We start from the raw sequence: 16,075 nt of genomic DNA, 5'->3' as shown, positions 1-16,075 counted from the left end.
ACTGACTTCAGCCAGCTTTGGATCGCTGCACTTCACCCTGCACTGCTTCAACTCTTACGAATCCCCTCAAGGACTGCAGGCAGTAGCAAAGGCCTCGTTTAAAAGATCCAATATTGGTTTTTTCAAGGACTAATATAGAACCGTAATTCTTGTGGAATTTGAACAGTTCAGCACCCGAAACTCTCTGCCCTCACAACGGCCTGTGTTTGAGCCCTCTGTAATGTGCTCTGCTGCATGTGCAGCGGCTTGGGTCTCCCTGCCCCAGGACTGTGCCCCCTCAGCTTCCACTCGTGCAGAGCTGTAGCTGGCATTTAGCAGGTCTTGTTTTGACCACAGAAGCCACATACCTGGGTCCAAAATATTCTTACTTGAGAAAAAGCCCACTGCCAAGTAACTGTTCATTTCAGAAGCTGTGCAGCAAAATAGAAGCCAGGAAACTACCTTTACAAAGGATTGCTTTCCTTATGGACATGTTACAATGCAGACCAGTCATGTCAAATGTGGTTCAACTTGAAGGTCACTGTAAGTTTTACAAGTTACTAAAGTAATTCACAAGTTATTCCAAGAAAAATAAATTATATCTTGTATAAAATAATCCACGGGAGACTCTAGCAAAGAACAATCATTCCTTACTTTCAAGACAACTTTAAAAAGTGCAATATATGCACACAAGGTTGTCAAGGCAGTTCCCCTTGTTCATCCGTAAGATTCAGTCAGATCCACAAAGCTGGGTCTGGGAGGTTTGAAAAGATTAAATAAGTCTGGAGTTTTGCAGGAACTGGATGAGCACTTGATAGACAAACTTGTACTGGGCTATGGTCTGGATCATAAACATTCTCTGCTCCCGCAGGTGTCTCAGCATCACAGGAACATCCACTTTCTGTGAAGTAAAGGAAAAAATAAGTGTAAGGATGTAGGTGCATTAAATCAAACAGTCATTGTCTCAAATATCAGTTATCTGACACAGGGAACTGTATTTTAGTTATATAATGTACTGAATTATAACCAACTGTAGTGAAGTACTACTATTTTTTTTCCACCAACTTTTGTTTCAAGGGGTATTACAGTAGTATATACAGGTTACTGGGCATCCAATGCTTTCCCACTAAAGCTTACGGGAATTTCTGGACTGATGTAAACGGGCAGATGACCAAAGACTTCTCTTCCAGTTGTATGCCACTGATTACCTCTCAGCAGATCACCAACTGAACACATAATAAAGGGCTTCTTCTCTTTGGAGTTTTTTCTGTGTCAACATACCTATTTTCAACTCAGTAAAATAAACCAAATATATCATTATCTCAGGTTAAAGGCTAGTTATATCAGGAAAGTCTAGTACAAAACTTAAGCTGCCAAGATTATATAGCTCAGTTCAGACTCTACCATTGAGTGCATCGACAGGCGCTGTGGCCACTTGCATACTGCGCTCTGATCCATGGTCAAACTCATTCACACAGGGAGGATCAGAGAGATTTTTCACATGGTAAGCAGGCATCAGGATCATCACAAAGGTTCCTTAGACAAAATTAAAGCGCAAGCAAATATACCGACCCTTCCACTAAAAGAGAAGGGAACTCACTGTCACCAGAAGATCCAGAAACTCTGACACCTGACCTCCCACAGCCAAGTCTATGCCAGTAAATAACGCTCCAGAAGAAATACATCTGTGAAGTGAAACGAGGACCCAGTATCCACAACACATGTTTTGCAGACTTCAGGCCAGCATTGGTCTGTTGCCATCTACTGAATGTCCACTATCAGCTGGGACACATTAGGTGTTCTCCAAGAGGGCATATTCCAGCTTAGTTTCATCCAAAAGAAATTCACTCCTGTGCCCTGAAAATGCTCTGCAACAGGAACTAAAGCACAGTCAGTGGGGATGGATCAGGAGATCCCCTGTGAAAGAACAACCCTAACCCCATCAAGCACACTGGGTCACAGGCACCCTGTAATAGTCCGAATCAAAAAATGAATGAGTTGTGTGAAACTGAGTCCCATGAGGTAAAGCATTAGAAATCACTGCAAAATTCATTAGGTATTACCATCATATCTCCAGCATTTAGGGAGCCAACAACCTATGATGTTATTGTGTTTTACCTGTTACAACAGGTACATGAGGTGCTATTCAGAAGTCATTGAGTCACGAAGCTCAACCTGCCAGGCTCAAATTGAAAGAGCGTGTAATATGACCCAAGATGAGGGATACAAATTTTCTATGGCAGCAGTAAATAGAAGCACTAAGATACATGCTCAAATCCTTTTGAGAAGCTCTTAAGCAGTTCAAGATACAAAACTGAAGAACAGTTACTTTATCAGGCAACACAAACTGCACTTTGTAATGCCAGTTTGCCATTCCAGAAACAAAAAGGAACTTAGCAAGTCTTTTGGCTGAGATGAGAAATGTTACAAGCACAAAGCCTGGACTAATGGACAGAGAAACAAATTAAGATTGCTGCTAACCCTCAGAGGCACAACTGAGCATGGAGTCTGCTTCCATGCACACTGGAAGTTTAAAATAAAATCATGCTGCATATCGATTTCTGTCCATATATATAAAACTCAGAATCTCCATTCTGTGTAAACAAGCCCTAACTCATAGGCTATCACTTTCTGAAAACAAGGCTAAATATTCTGGCGCATACCCCAACAAGCAGTTACAAAAGGACATCTAGAGAGTCAACAAGTGTAAAGATTTGTGATGAGTAATGTCATATTATTTGCAAACGGGTGCAAAGGAAAAACGTAAGCTCTTTCCAGTTAACTCAGCTAATGCGGAGAAAGCCTCCCCGTGGACTCGGATGCTTACGAAAGCCATGCGGTCCTTGCTGAGCAGAGTCACGCGGAACCCAATCTCACCTGAACAACTGCAACAAAAACGCAGGCCAGCTTTTACCTGCACAACCACGTTCCCCTCTCAGCAGTTCGGTGCTTGACAGGCTCATTGATTTCTACTGGGCACACAGTGGTCCGTGCACCTCCTCAAAATGGATTAGGCTTTGGCTTATCTCAGAAATGAAAGAAAAGCCCATCCTGCCTACTCAACCTTGCTATTTGTAGTCAACTTAGCATTCTACTCCAGGTAACCAGAATCTTCAAACTCACCTTCATCACAACATACATGTCAAAAACAGACATGTAATGCTTTGCTAAGGTGGCATTTGCAAAAAGAGCAAACAAAAATGCTACTCATTTCTGACTCCCAGACTAGAAGATGTCCCCTATGAAAACACACTGCAGCTGCAATCATGAGTTAATGTCCCAGTGCCAAGTCCAAACTAGAAGTCGGTAGAGCAGGATCTCAATTACTTTCTTGTTCTACGTGTCTACAGCAGTAAGGCTGTAATGATGTGACATATTACTTACTATATAGCAAGTTACTGAAACTATATCCCTGCAAAGTGATACACAGCTTTAGACTCAACCAGCAATTGCCCAGAAGCCACAGTGACTGAAGCTGTATAGAATTTGATTAAACATGGCTTTTTACCGAAACCTCAGAATCATGAGTTCTGGTTTCAGTTCCAGCACTGCTGCAGACTTTCCAAGATGGTCTGTATCAGGATTTTCAATCCCCTTCCCCTTTTTTCCTTCACTGCTAAAATGTTAACAACTAATACAACTACTTACTAGGACACTTCTGAGGAAATCAACCAATTTGTAAGACTAAAGCATTTTAAGTAATAAGTCATTTTATTTCAGAAGAAAACCACTTAATCCTACTTCAAAACAAACCAGTAAAACTGCATGAAAAGGAACCCTCTCTGTGGAGAATGCAGTATCTGTCACAAACTGAAAACACTGCTTAAGTAATAACAAACTGCTAAGATTTTTAATCTGTTTTTTAATTAGGTTTTAACAAACAAAAATACTAACTTAGCACAATCTAGAGCAACAAAGCCCTTAAGGAAAATTGTCTTTATTATTAATATTAATGATGATTTCCACCATTAATCAAGACAAAAGAATGCTCTAATTAAGGGACATCAGAGAAATCCCTTATTATTGAGCACTACCATCAGCTCCTAGTGAAGTTGATGAGAATTCTGAATGTCAAGGCTCACCCCCATGCTCAGATGTTGAGGTACTGCCTTTATCTTCACTTGCTACTCAGCTACTCTTTGCCAAATAGGTCACTTCTGGAAACCACAGACAAACTGAGGTGGCCGAAACGTGTTGCACAACTGTTAGTGTTTGTTCCTGGCACACCATTAGTGTACAGAGCTTATGTAAAGCAGACGCAGCTACACTGATGCTCACAAGTGATTCAGGTATGGCTCTTGTAACTATCCAGATTTTCTCTGGTATGCAGAAATTTCATGGCTGCTGTGTGAACAACAGAAGCAGTCACTTCCAGATGCCAGTGCGTTAGGAAAGAAGTCAAACAGGCTCAAGAATCACGGCTGTTGCCCCATGCAGGAGCAGTTATTGAACAGCAGCCAGCACAGGAAGGCTGCAGGATTCCCAAAGGACATACCTGTGGATCCTTTCTGTCTGGGCCAGCTCCTTCTTCCCCTTCCTTCCCACTTATCCCACCCCTCAAATAAGAAGGAAAGAAAAAGTGTAAATTGTGACACAGATCTACAGGACAGCTTCACCTCTACTGAAGTCCAAACAGAGCTGGAGGAAGTTCATCTCAGTTGAACTGAGCCCAGGATCTCTAAGTGATCTTGTAACTACAAAATGACTAGCTGCTGGAAGGGGTTAACAGAGTAGAGAACAAAAAAAAAAAAAGACTTCTTGCATCATCTTTTTTAAAAATAGTGATGAAGAGGAAAGTGCACTGGTACTTGCCTGCTTTAGGACTCGTGTTTTTGAGTGAGCCAGAAAGTTGCACTTTGCATAGTGCCTTGCACAGAAAGGCTCCGGTCTATAACTCCTCTATGGTAACACAGAATATAGGTGAGCATTTCAGGTGTGTACATCTAGTCCTGCATTTCAAGCTACTCATCCACTGGATGATTAGTGTGAGGGGCAGGTGATATATGTCTATTTGTCACTCTTGCTGCATTTTTATCTCTACAAGAGGTTTTGGTCTTTGAGCAGTTTCTCTGGCAACAGAAATCCCCAGTTTCAATAGCTGTTGTGTTGAAACTGTGTGGCACATTGTTATTCAAGATGCGATGTACTTTCTAGACAGTTCCCCAGTGACACAGGACACAGATGAAAAGCAAGTTGCTACACATGGTTACTCTGCTGGAGCTCTTATTCTTAACTCCAGACTGTACTACTAGTCTTGTAATATTGGCTGCAGCTCTTAAAGCCCTACTCCCCAATGTGCACACACCTTTTCCGTAAGACACAGTTAAGTTCCATTCCAGATGAGATTAGATACAATAAAAGAGAGAGAAGAGAGTTCAAAGAGTGAATTTAGAGAGAAGAAAACTTTACTTAAAAGAGCATGGAAGCAGACATTATTTTCTAGCCTCTCTCAGGTAGTCCTTGTAAACATGTTGTCTCTAGACTGTTAATTAAATACAGGTATGAATTAGACCAAATTCTTAAAAGAGAGAAAAAAGCCCTATTTTTGAATGTATTAAAATAGTATTAATAAAAAATGCATAACATCAACTCAACAGAAAACTACAACAAGTAAACTGCCATGAGAAATCTCTGCCAGTTGCATTTGAGGTCCTAGTCTCACAAATGTAGCAGAAAGAAAGCACTTCAATGCCTTTTAATTTTAACCTCGGAAATGTTGCAGGTTAGTCAAGAAATGAGCTCAGGGTTTGTCTTGAGAAAGAAGCTGACTTACTTCATTATGCTCCAAGCACCCAATCATCAGTTCTGTTAGGATAACCACTCCGGTCCTTCCTACCCCTGCGCTGCAGTGAACCACAATAGGAGGGTTGCAGTTGTTGCTGCTGTCCAACACACTGTTGGTATGGCGACGCACTGACTGTATCTCCTCCAAGTAAGCTGCAAGATAAAATGCAGACAAGGTTGCAAACATCTACATGTCTAAATCTAAAAACTGGGGAAAAAAGAACACGGAAAAGTCCTTCTTTGTCAAAGTGGCAATAATTTACATTTTTTACAACGTGCTAATTATTTTGGCCAAGGTGCACTGAACAGCACTGAATCCAGCATGTACCAGCTGGGTGTCAACTATTACTTGGGAGTCTACTCCTTTAAATTAAGTAGTTCTTTTAAAAAATTAAATTCTGTTTTCCCCTCTGCAAATCTCCAGGTCCCCTAAGCAGATGATTCTAGACATTACTTACAGCAATTCCTGCTATTAACAGGCTGGGATCAAAACAACAGCTAAGTCCCATTGAAACTACTGCCTGTCAAAGCCATTATCAGATGGCAAGTGAGCATCCATCTGCCCTGTTTCCCCCTCCCTCCCTTGTCCCTTCTAGAGTGAGACAGAATCTCACCCACCTCTCTGCTCAGGGTTTGTTTCTCAACAGCTACAAGCCCTTCTGGGAGCTCACTGTCTTTGTTTTCTCTGAAGCCATTTCTAGCAAGTGCATGAATCGAGAACAGTTGTCTTGTGTGGCTGTCCTATTATTGTTCAATGCATTCTACTGTCAAACCGCACAGAGAACCTCACAAACTGGAAGCTCACCTGGTTAGATAAACACATCATAAAATACAACTCCAACTCTGACCTCTAAACATCGTTCCAGCATAGTCTAGATGCATGACAAAGATGATGGACCTCACCCAGAAAGATATATCCAGACGCGTAACTCTTAGACACTTAGCTTCCTGCCAGTCAGAGTGGGAAGTGAGATCTGAGCTGAACTCTCCTGCCCTGGCTCTTGGTGTCATGGCCCTGTAGCCTGAACAGTCCTTCCGACACAGGCAGGCTGTGGCTGGAGGCATACCAACATCAGAAAAGCTGCATCTTAATGCACACAGTGAAATGGGACCATACATGGTGGCAAACAATGGGACAGAGGAACAATCAGGTTCCAATTACTGCCATGCCCAACCACAGCTACATGGGTTGGTAGAAGAAACGAAGTTATGAAACGAACTAGGAACTGGGCAATAGCTTTGCCCTAAAGACAGATCCCATGGCACTTCTTTGCCAATGCTGAAACGCCATTTTTATTTTCTACCCTGATGACAGAATTGGGAAAAGAAAAACAAGTTATTTACATCAAGCTTATACCACGCAAAGGAGAGTGGATCACTAAAGGACTGTAGCTGTGTCAAGACTGAAGTGTAACTAACAGGCCTTGCCAAGAGAGGACTTAACTGCAACAGAACTATGCTGCTGCAGCTGCAAAGCTTTCAGGAATTAAGAGGGCAGGCATCTCCAACGGATCAATACACCATGTACAGACTCCTTCAGTGGTAACAAAGATTTCTGCGTCACGCTCTACTGTAGTGCCAGAGATGTGGCTTTAGTTAAATAACAGTTGAATTCCTATTACTCAATACAGTAGTGTTTATTATTTGTTAAGAAGTAGGAAGCACTATTAACTCATTACAGATTAATATAATGGCTGTATTTCCAGAAGTGCATGAACCAGGACCATATATAATTGGGAAGGCCCTTCGCATTGCCTGGGTACATGTGATTAGAAGAGTGGCAGTGAGTTCAGACTTACTGCATATGTGATGGAGCCCTCTGCTCTTTTGCAGCAAGTCCAATGCCTCTGGATTACTAAATGCTGGCTATCAGCAATAAGGGCCTCCTATGAAACTGGAGGAGTTGTGCCATATTTCATTAACATCTGAACCTCTCTCACCCAGACCTCTCTAATCACATTTGCGTGCAGCCTAGTATCTCCTACACTCAATAGGTAGCTGGGAAGTGGCAATAACTTATAGTGACAGATGAGCCAGCAGAGGTATCCTATGATTTAAAATTTCCCCGAGTCTTTAGCACTGCTGCTGCCTCTGATTTTTCCTCCTGTTATGTCAGGTCTATCAGGACCAAAATCCTCAATCACCTTTGCTCCTAGCTCTTGAGTCCCACACTTTTCTTCAAATTGCAGCAAAGTACAACCTAGTTGAGGCCTTCATATGCCACAGCAATAACCATTTAATATCAATCCCAGCTCTAACTAGGTGCAGTGAATTGAACCCAGTGTAAGCAACCTTTTCCTCAGTGTATTTTATGACACAAGTTAAAGAAATCTTACACAAAAAGCCTTGGACTTCTTCTGGACACCCATGGTCTGGCCAGTCAGTATACTGCAAATGCCACACTGTCCTCTCTTGTCCAGAGAGAAGATGTTTGACCTTCAGACCAGTAGTTGCATAGCAGCCGGAGTCTGTGCGGAACTTAGTTGTCACCTTGAACTTCCCGTAAGTGGCTGAGCTGTGCTTAGAGCCCAGTTTAGGCCAGTAACGATGACTCTTACTTCTTCCTCCCTCCTTAATAACCAACAAACAAACAAAAAATATAGCCATTAGTTCCTGCAACTGTAATTTTCTACAAACAGAGGGCACAAAGCTTTGCATATAAGCCAAGTATTCTTATTTCAAATTACTGGAGGAGCAAGGAGCATCCCACAAAGTAAAGAAAATATCCATTAAAACTCTCAGCCATATAATATTTCTAAGTGTAAAAATGCTTGAAGAACTAACTCTTGTCTCATGGCAAAAGCCAGCTACTGCCTACAACACCTCGATAAATATTCTCCTCCTGGGGAAGCCTCTCCTTCAAATGGAAGGCGATTCTCTTCTAAGTATCTGTTGTTGATCAGCCTTGGGAACTGGACAGTGACTTGATGTGTTATGGCACTCCCTGTGTTTGCTAAAAGCAACCAGGCATAAAGCAGAATGCAGTGTTAGTTAGCAACATGTGCCAGTTTTTATAACATAGCACATAGTTCTTGGATTACAATAGAAATAACTGTTTTGCTTGGCATAAGAATAAAAAGATTTTATTTTTTTTTTTTTTTTACATGGACACTTCTACGGAAACAACAGCTTCTGTTCTCTTTTCAGCTGATAAGAGTGACGGTATGCAGAACTGGCCTTAGATGGGGTGGAAGTCTGTGTCATTTTAACCAGGAGCAGTTCATCGCTCTCACATTCCAATGGAAACATCTTTGTTTGGTTTGGCCAAACTGAAGTGAAGCAGGGGGAAGGGGGTTCTGCTTGTTTCGCTTTAGTACTTGCCAAACTGAGTATCAGAAAGTTACAAAGTACAGTATTATAGCAGTACAAGCATATGTTCAAACAGAGTAAGAGGAAAAAGGGTTGTTGATAGAAAAAACAGCTTACTGGAGTGGGAAGTGATGATAACAGGAGATTTGCTCACATCAGAAAGAACTGTATTCTCTGATTTTACATACCTCTTCAGCTGTGACCATGGCTATAACATTCACTCCCTGTTCCCACACCATCTGCCAGAAGTCATGGCACGTGTGTGGCAGAGGCCCTTGGGTAGCAATGTAGTGCCACTCCTCTCCACCTACAGTAACCTGGGAGTAAGAAAAAAAAAAAAAAAATTACAGTCAGTGCCCACATTCTCAGCAGCGTCTGTGCCAGAACTGCCCTTTAAACAAAAGAGACCATAGTGAAACCTTTACTTCTTTGTACTTCCACTTTTGTTCAAAATTTTGAACAAGAATCATCCTTTTGATAAGAGCAAATCTGACAAAACACAGTCTTTGGTGCTTCCAAGTCCTTTCTTGATGCCTGTAAACATAAAGCTTTGAGCAAAATATCATCTATTTTTCTTGCCATTGCATCTGGATCATATAGATGAAAGAAAAATATTTTTTTTTTTTTGAGGCCCTGTTTCTGATATGGCTTAAGTACAAATAAGCAGCTGACTGACTTCCCTGGGCTTGGTGACAGACCCATGATGAAAGAAGAACAAAGCACTAAAGGAAGTGTCTATGTGCATTAAAAAGGCATTGCATTGCTGCAAATTAACCCACAGTGGTGTAGAAAGCCTGCATGCAAATGACACTTTGCTCAAGGAAAGCTAAAGGTCTCCACTGTTTAGGACCTCCCTCAATTATTTTCCACTCAGGCAAAAAATAATTTCTTAAACAGACTCCTACTACACTGATCACTGTTGAAGAAATGGCCAAGCTGTCCCCAGAGGATGCAGCTATGCCCCTACACTGTGTGTAACACAGAGCTCAGATAGGCCTGTTGCCAGCCAGTGATGAGATCAAGACAGGTTTCGTTTCAAGTTACTCTTCCTCACTTATCTTGGGTTTTTCAGTTCAGAAGCTGCAAACTACTATAAAGTAAATCCAGCACATTAAATGACTTTCAAATGCCATCTGAAATTTAAAATTATCTAAAGCTGTAATCATGTAAGTCTATTTCCCAATACATAACTCCATTACCAACCACATCTTATAGAAACATTTGTGTATTTGCGTGACAACACCGAAATTATTTTTAACACACTAACACACTGATATACACACTATAAATTATGTAGTGCCCTGAGTAGACCCAGCAGTACCTTGGAGTTAACCAGTATAAAACATTGCATCAAACGTTTACCTGACTGAGGCAGATCTTCATACTTAGGCAGTTAAAAAAAAAATCACTTGAGTGTAAAAAATGATAATTTTATGACAGATTATTTGCTAAACATTGCAACATTTTAGGTAAAAAGCCAAACCACTTCTAGATCTACTAGATACCATTTAAAAATGTGCTTACCAGCAAAAAGCAAACCCAGATGAACTAATTATTTTGGAAAGTTAGAGTATTTTTCCTTCTCAGGCTAAGACCTCTTAATTCCACATGTTAGCCCAGAGCCACTTCTCACAACAAAGTTATAAATCCCAGAGAAGATGATTTACAACAGAAATGCTGACACATCCATAAATATCAAGGTGCTGGCGGACAACGCTACAAGGAACAATCAGTAACTCTGACAGGTTTAAGCATATACTACGTTTGAGGTACAGGTCTTTGAATACATTTTCAGAAATAGAATCAATTTACTTGTTATTCAAACAGCTCCTCATTAAGCTGAGTTACTTGGGTTTTTGCACCTGTAACTAGCATAGCATTTGTATGATAACAAATTTTTCACTGCACTGAAAATGGTTTTGAAGCCTGTACACCACCTCATTTTCTTATTTCATACTATGCAGCATTCTCCTCTGTGAATGATGGCTAAAACCTGCAAGACCAGCGCAGGTAAACTCCTCAAGTTCTTGTACTAGGTGGGAATGAACATAAACTACACAGCACTAACCAGCATCTTGCACTTGGTCTTGTGCTTGCATGCTCATCTGCAGTCGTGACTGCTGGTATAGTATTACTGAGCTTTGTAAGTTAATACTGACCTGACCCAAACAGTCAGATGAAGTGGTCTCAAGAACTTTTTCGCTTAATCCATAAATTTAATTACAATTTGTCTCTCTGGTATAGACGACGATCTTGGTATCTTAACAGCAAAGGTCAATGGTAAATAAGCAGAGAAATACTGCAAAACTGTGGGGCTTGCAGACTGAGCTGGAATCCTCCAGGCACACATCTTATCAGGATGATATAGGAGTTTTCTTTGTCTACTGACTTCTGGTGCAAACATCCAGCCTCCTGGCACATGATATGTAAGGACCATAAATAGTCTGGAGGGAATGGGATGCCTGGAATGTTTACTGCATTCTAATGCCCTGACTGTAGGATATTAAAAATTGAATATTGGGCTGCAAACACACACACACTGTGCTACTGAGGTAAATTTCGCAGATGCGATTTCACTTTCTAAGCAAAAGCACATCTGCTTGGCTTCCGTACGCGCCACTACGAGTGCGAGAGGAAAATGCTGGCAAGGACCACTGTCATGCGCTAAAACATTTGTACGTGTTTCTGGGTGCTCTACGAACGTGAGACATGTGCATGTCCAACACTGACACACAAGGTAAAACGTGGACTCAAAACTGGCCAGGGAAAATTCTTTTCTGGCTAGTATTGCTTTGTGGGCACAATTTATATTAGGAATCTGTTTTTTTTGGCCTCCTAACGAAGTAGATGAAAAATTTTGGGCTCAGAAATCCATCATCATAGCAACGTCTGATTATGCAAAAACTCAGTATCTGCTACCTACCAGGTTATGTAGAAAAGTGATAACCTGCCAGGATCCTGGTTCAGAAATTGTTTCGAATCATCAGGATTTAACACTGTAAATCACAACCAAGGAGGCCAGCAAGTCTCTTTAAACTTGTAAATGGCTTTTACTCCAGGAAAATATTAATTTAACAGGATGTTTTATTTATTATTTTTGAATTATTTCTTTTTAATTTGCATTTTGACAATGAGAAAAAGCAGACAGCCCTCTCTGACAACAAGAGAATCTGTCATATGAGGGAGAGGAGTGCTGTTACTTCTCTCAGTGTAGAGTAAAAGCCAACAAAGGACTTTGCAAATAGTACTGGAAACATAAAGAAAAACAAGCATCTGCAGGCAATGCAGGATAATTCACTGTTAAAACTGGCCACGTTTGTAAGTAACAGAGTCAGATCATATCTTAAATTATTTCCACATTGAACTAACAAGAAGAAATCAGAAGTATCTTGACAAAAACTTATTTTGAAACACGGAAGTCAAATGCAGTATCCAATCAGAGACACAGGGATCTCATTAGTAAGGTGTTCTCTTTATCAACTCATACTTAAAAAAATTTCTTTTAAAAATCACTTAATGATAAAAGGACGAAATATGTTATTTATAGATATATAATTGCAGTCTCTCTGTGAACATGCATTACTCATAATTGCATATTTTTTCTTTGGCCATGGAACTGCATAGATGGAGCTACATCCTCAATTTTTAAAAATCTTATCCTATATGCTAGTAAATGGAAAAAAATATTTCAATCAAACCTTGTGCAATATTTCTTTCAGGCTGCACCAGTCAGTTGCAGGGACTCATTCTGCATGGGTTGTTGGAGTCCCCCAGTGGCCCGCAGGGCTATTGGGACTGATAAATCAGAACATGTACTGATCGAGTAGACAGTTTGCCTGCAGCTGTCTGTCTCTCTTGAAAACTTCCACTGGTGGAAACTCTGAATATATTCCTCTCTAGGAGTAACACCTCCTTGCCCTGCACTTAGCTGCTCTTTCTTTCAGGTACAGGGTCACGAAAAACACGTTACAGTGGAGGTATTGAGGCTATTCTAACGCATTTTCATGAGGTTTAAGAAACATGGCATCTCTTTCTACATTAATCAATAGAGACGTTCCACAACCAGCTGGCAGAGGTGGGCATAAAAAAGTAAGGATGCCTCTCTAAAATTACTTCCCAGTCTCTAGCAAATAAATCAACTCATACATATTAGTTCACAGGGGACTTTAAAGATGCCCATGCTGAGACAAAGGTACAATGATGCATTCTGACTAAGCTACCTTTTCAGAATTTCCAGAGTTACAGAAAATGCTGCTGTGCATCCAGAAATGCAAACAAAGCTTTAACATACCTTCATTTGCAAAGCAAAGTTCAAGAAAGCTTTTACCTTTATGTGTGAAGCATTGATGTAGCCTGTATTATTTTCTTTGGTCGGCACCAGCTCTACTCGGTTCTCCTCATAAGGAACGACCTCCCTGATGCGGTTGCGCTCAGTGTTTTCAGGCAAGGCAGCAGTGGTGAAGATCCCATCTGCCTTTTTCTTTGGAATCTGCTCATATTCAGTAAACACCATCCCCTCTTCCAACTTCCTCTTCAGGGTTTTGCACTAAGATTTAACAAAAAGGAATACCAATCCATTAATTCCTCCTGGAAGAATGTTTACCACTAGGCCTGTCCATCAGTTCTTTGAAATTCAATATACAGCCATAGCATTCTCTCGCTCACTTCTTTTTTCAGTTGCAGTTATCTGAGGAAACACAACACACACTTATTTCTACTGAATGAAACCACAAGTAGATTTTACACTTTTACATTCCACCTCCACATTTCTTAAGACTGATATGATAAAAAGCAAAGCCATGCTAAATACAATCCTGGTTCAGCATGAATTTGTATGTGTTTTCATCACAACAGATAAATGTAAAATATTTTTACAAGTATCTTTTTAGGAAGAAGATCACACTGCGAGAAATGCGATGCGGTCCATATTTTCAAAATACTCCCTAACTTGCACGCATGCAATTTCTGTGGTCGAACAAAACTCCACATACGTACAGGTGGATGTTAAGTTCTGCCGTCTGCATACCAGCCAACACAAGGCTGCAAATTTCTATCCAGAAAGCCAGAAAGTTTCTTTGCAAATAGGTCTCTCACATCTTAATGGCAGCAACTGTTTTTCATTTCCAAAATTCCATATACATGCACACACCTGCATGTGCAAACATCAGGAGGCAAAAAACTTTTTTTTTTTCTAAGTTTAATCCCGTTAGAGACTTTAACTGAACTCCTTAGTTGTATCAGAACATGAAAGACGGTATCTATGGATGATCACTGTAGAAAGACTGCCTGATCAAGTGAAAAATGTGCAAAATGATAGATTTACAGCTTGATCTTGTATGACATTGTATGTTCACATGAAACAGTGAACAGCCTCAATTTTCACGGACTTCAGTAAACATTCAAGACATTTAACACTTTGTCAGCATTCAAAAGACACACCAGTGTTAACCATAGACTTTTTCCATTAATGGTTCTGAAAACTTTTAAGAGACATTTTTTCACATTTTAAATCAAATTTTAATATTTTAGAAACTTCATGCTGCTGGGAACAAAGGGAACGAGCAACATTTCACAAGCCTCCATCTTACCCTCTCATCCATTGGCACCTTGGCGACTTCATCCTGGCCGTCCTCCGGCACTGGAACCCTAGCAACTGAGAGTCCGTTCAGTGCTGCCAACATCAAGGGCCTCTTCTGGGCCTCCAGGCCTGCCATCTTCTGCTTTTCTAGATTCTTTTGGCAAGAAAAGGCACGTTTTCATCTCTGTGTGATTATTTATAATGCCAGTAAAATGCTGGAATGTTTTTTTAATCTCCAAAATCTGCAACTCTCTGGCCAAGGAATGCAGATGATCACCATTAGCATCGTAAATTCAAATACAACCTCTATTCTTCCTGTTATTCCTCAAAGGCCTGCTCCTACATGAGCAGAGAATTTTAATTTCAAAGAAGCAATCCCAGCGTATAATACAGTTTACATGCCATCAAAAGACATACAAATACAATCTCGAGCATTTTTCTGCAAACATTATTCTGAATGTAGGACACACAAAGCATCACCCTGTTACGTTAAAGCAGCGCTATCGTAGCCAAGATACCTGGGGCATCTTTTAAAAAGCAGTAATTTCAATCTATTACAACAAACAGTAAAACACAGGACAGTTGTTTCTCTTCTGTGATGGTAATACTTAAAATGAGAAGTCTTCTGATGCGCTCAGCTATTATGGTGATTCAAAGAGCACCCATGATATATTTCACACTAAAAACTGAGCTCAGAAATCCCAGAAACCGAACATAACAGCAGCCAGGAGGGACATCCTTTATTGTATTCATGCATCATATTACGCTGTGACATGGAGAACCCGAGTATGAATTTTAAATTCGTCCTGCTGCCCTCCTGACGCCACTGGGAGCTGAAACATCAAGCAAGACGACAGACCATCTCTAGAAGGAGCCGAATTATGGACATTTTACTCCACTTCCTTAACAGTTCTTTCTGCCAGATTTGGAAGGAGAGATTAGCACAAGGGAAGCCTAGTTCTCAGCATGCATATGGAAGCTGTGGTCACCACACAGGCCAAGCTCACCTCCTGGAAACAGACTACTGAACCTGAATGCCCTCAGACACATGTAAATGGCTTGCTTTTTCAAAAGCCAGTGAGCTTTTTCCTCACCACTGGCTTCCTCCAGAGCACTAAGTAAAAAACAAACAAAAAAGCAAAACAAAAATCCCAAACCACTCTGTTTTCTTTTCTTACTTCCAGAAAGCAGGAAAATGCAAGTATTTTTTCTTTCTTTGGGGATTTTATTATTACTACTACTTGCAGGGTAATGTAGAAAAGTCTGTGTTTAAAAGATCAAGGTCATCAAGTTACCATTAATATAACATGCAATTCCTATGACAAAAGGAAGGTCTGCATGTGTTAAGACTGACAATCTAGGCTGAAACCACCTTAAAAGCTTAATGCTAAGACCACCCCTTTACTTTCAAAATAACAACAGCAG

The 16,075-nt window shown here is 40.6% G+C and overlaps 1 protein-coding gene across 1 annotated transcript in view; it reads right to left on the bottom strand.

Annotated features, from left to right (window-relative positions):
* Positions 1-708: 708 nt before the first annotated feature.
* The window catches only part of PTPN14 (protein tyrosine phosphatase non-receptor type 14), a 71,469-nt gene continuing 56,102 nt past the window's right edge, over positions 709-16,075 (bottom strand). The window contains exons 13-18 of the mRNA XM_009816074.2: positions 14,661-14,804; positions 13,400-13,618; positions 9,261-9,389; positions 8,100-8,334; positions 5,753-5,916; positions 709-880 (exon numbers count right to left, since the gene is read on the bottom strand). Of these exons, the coding sequence (XP_009814376.1) occupies positions 752-880; positions 5,753-5,916; positions 8,100-8,334; positions 9,261-9,389; positions 13,400-13,618; positions 14,661-14,804 (1,020 nt within the window). The 3' untranslated portion in view covers positions 709-751. The remainder of the gene's footprint in view (positions 881-5,752; positions 5,917-8,099; positions 8,335-9,260; positions 9,390-13,399; positions 13,619-14,660; positions 14,805-16,075) is intronic.

The sequence above is a fragment of the Gavia stellata genome, chromosome 2 (genome assembly GCF_030936135.1).
Source record: "Gavia stellata isolate bGavSte3 chromosome 2, bGavSte3.hap2, whole genome shotgun sequence".
NCBI classification, from domain to species: Eukaryota; Metazoa; Chordata; class Aves; order Gaviiformes; family Gaviidae; genus Gavia; species Gavia stellata.
Note: the sequence above shows the minus strand (reverse complement) of the source record. Positions and strands in the feature narration are given on the sequence as shown.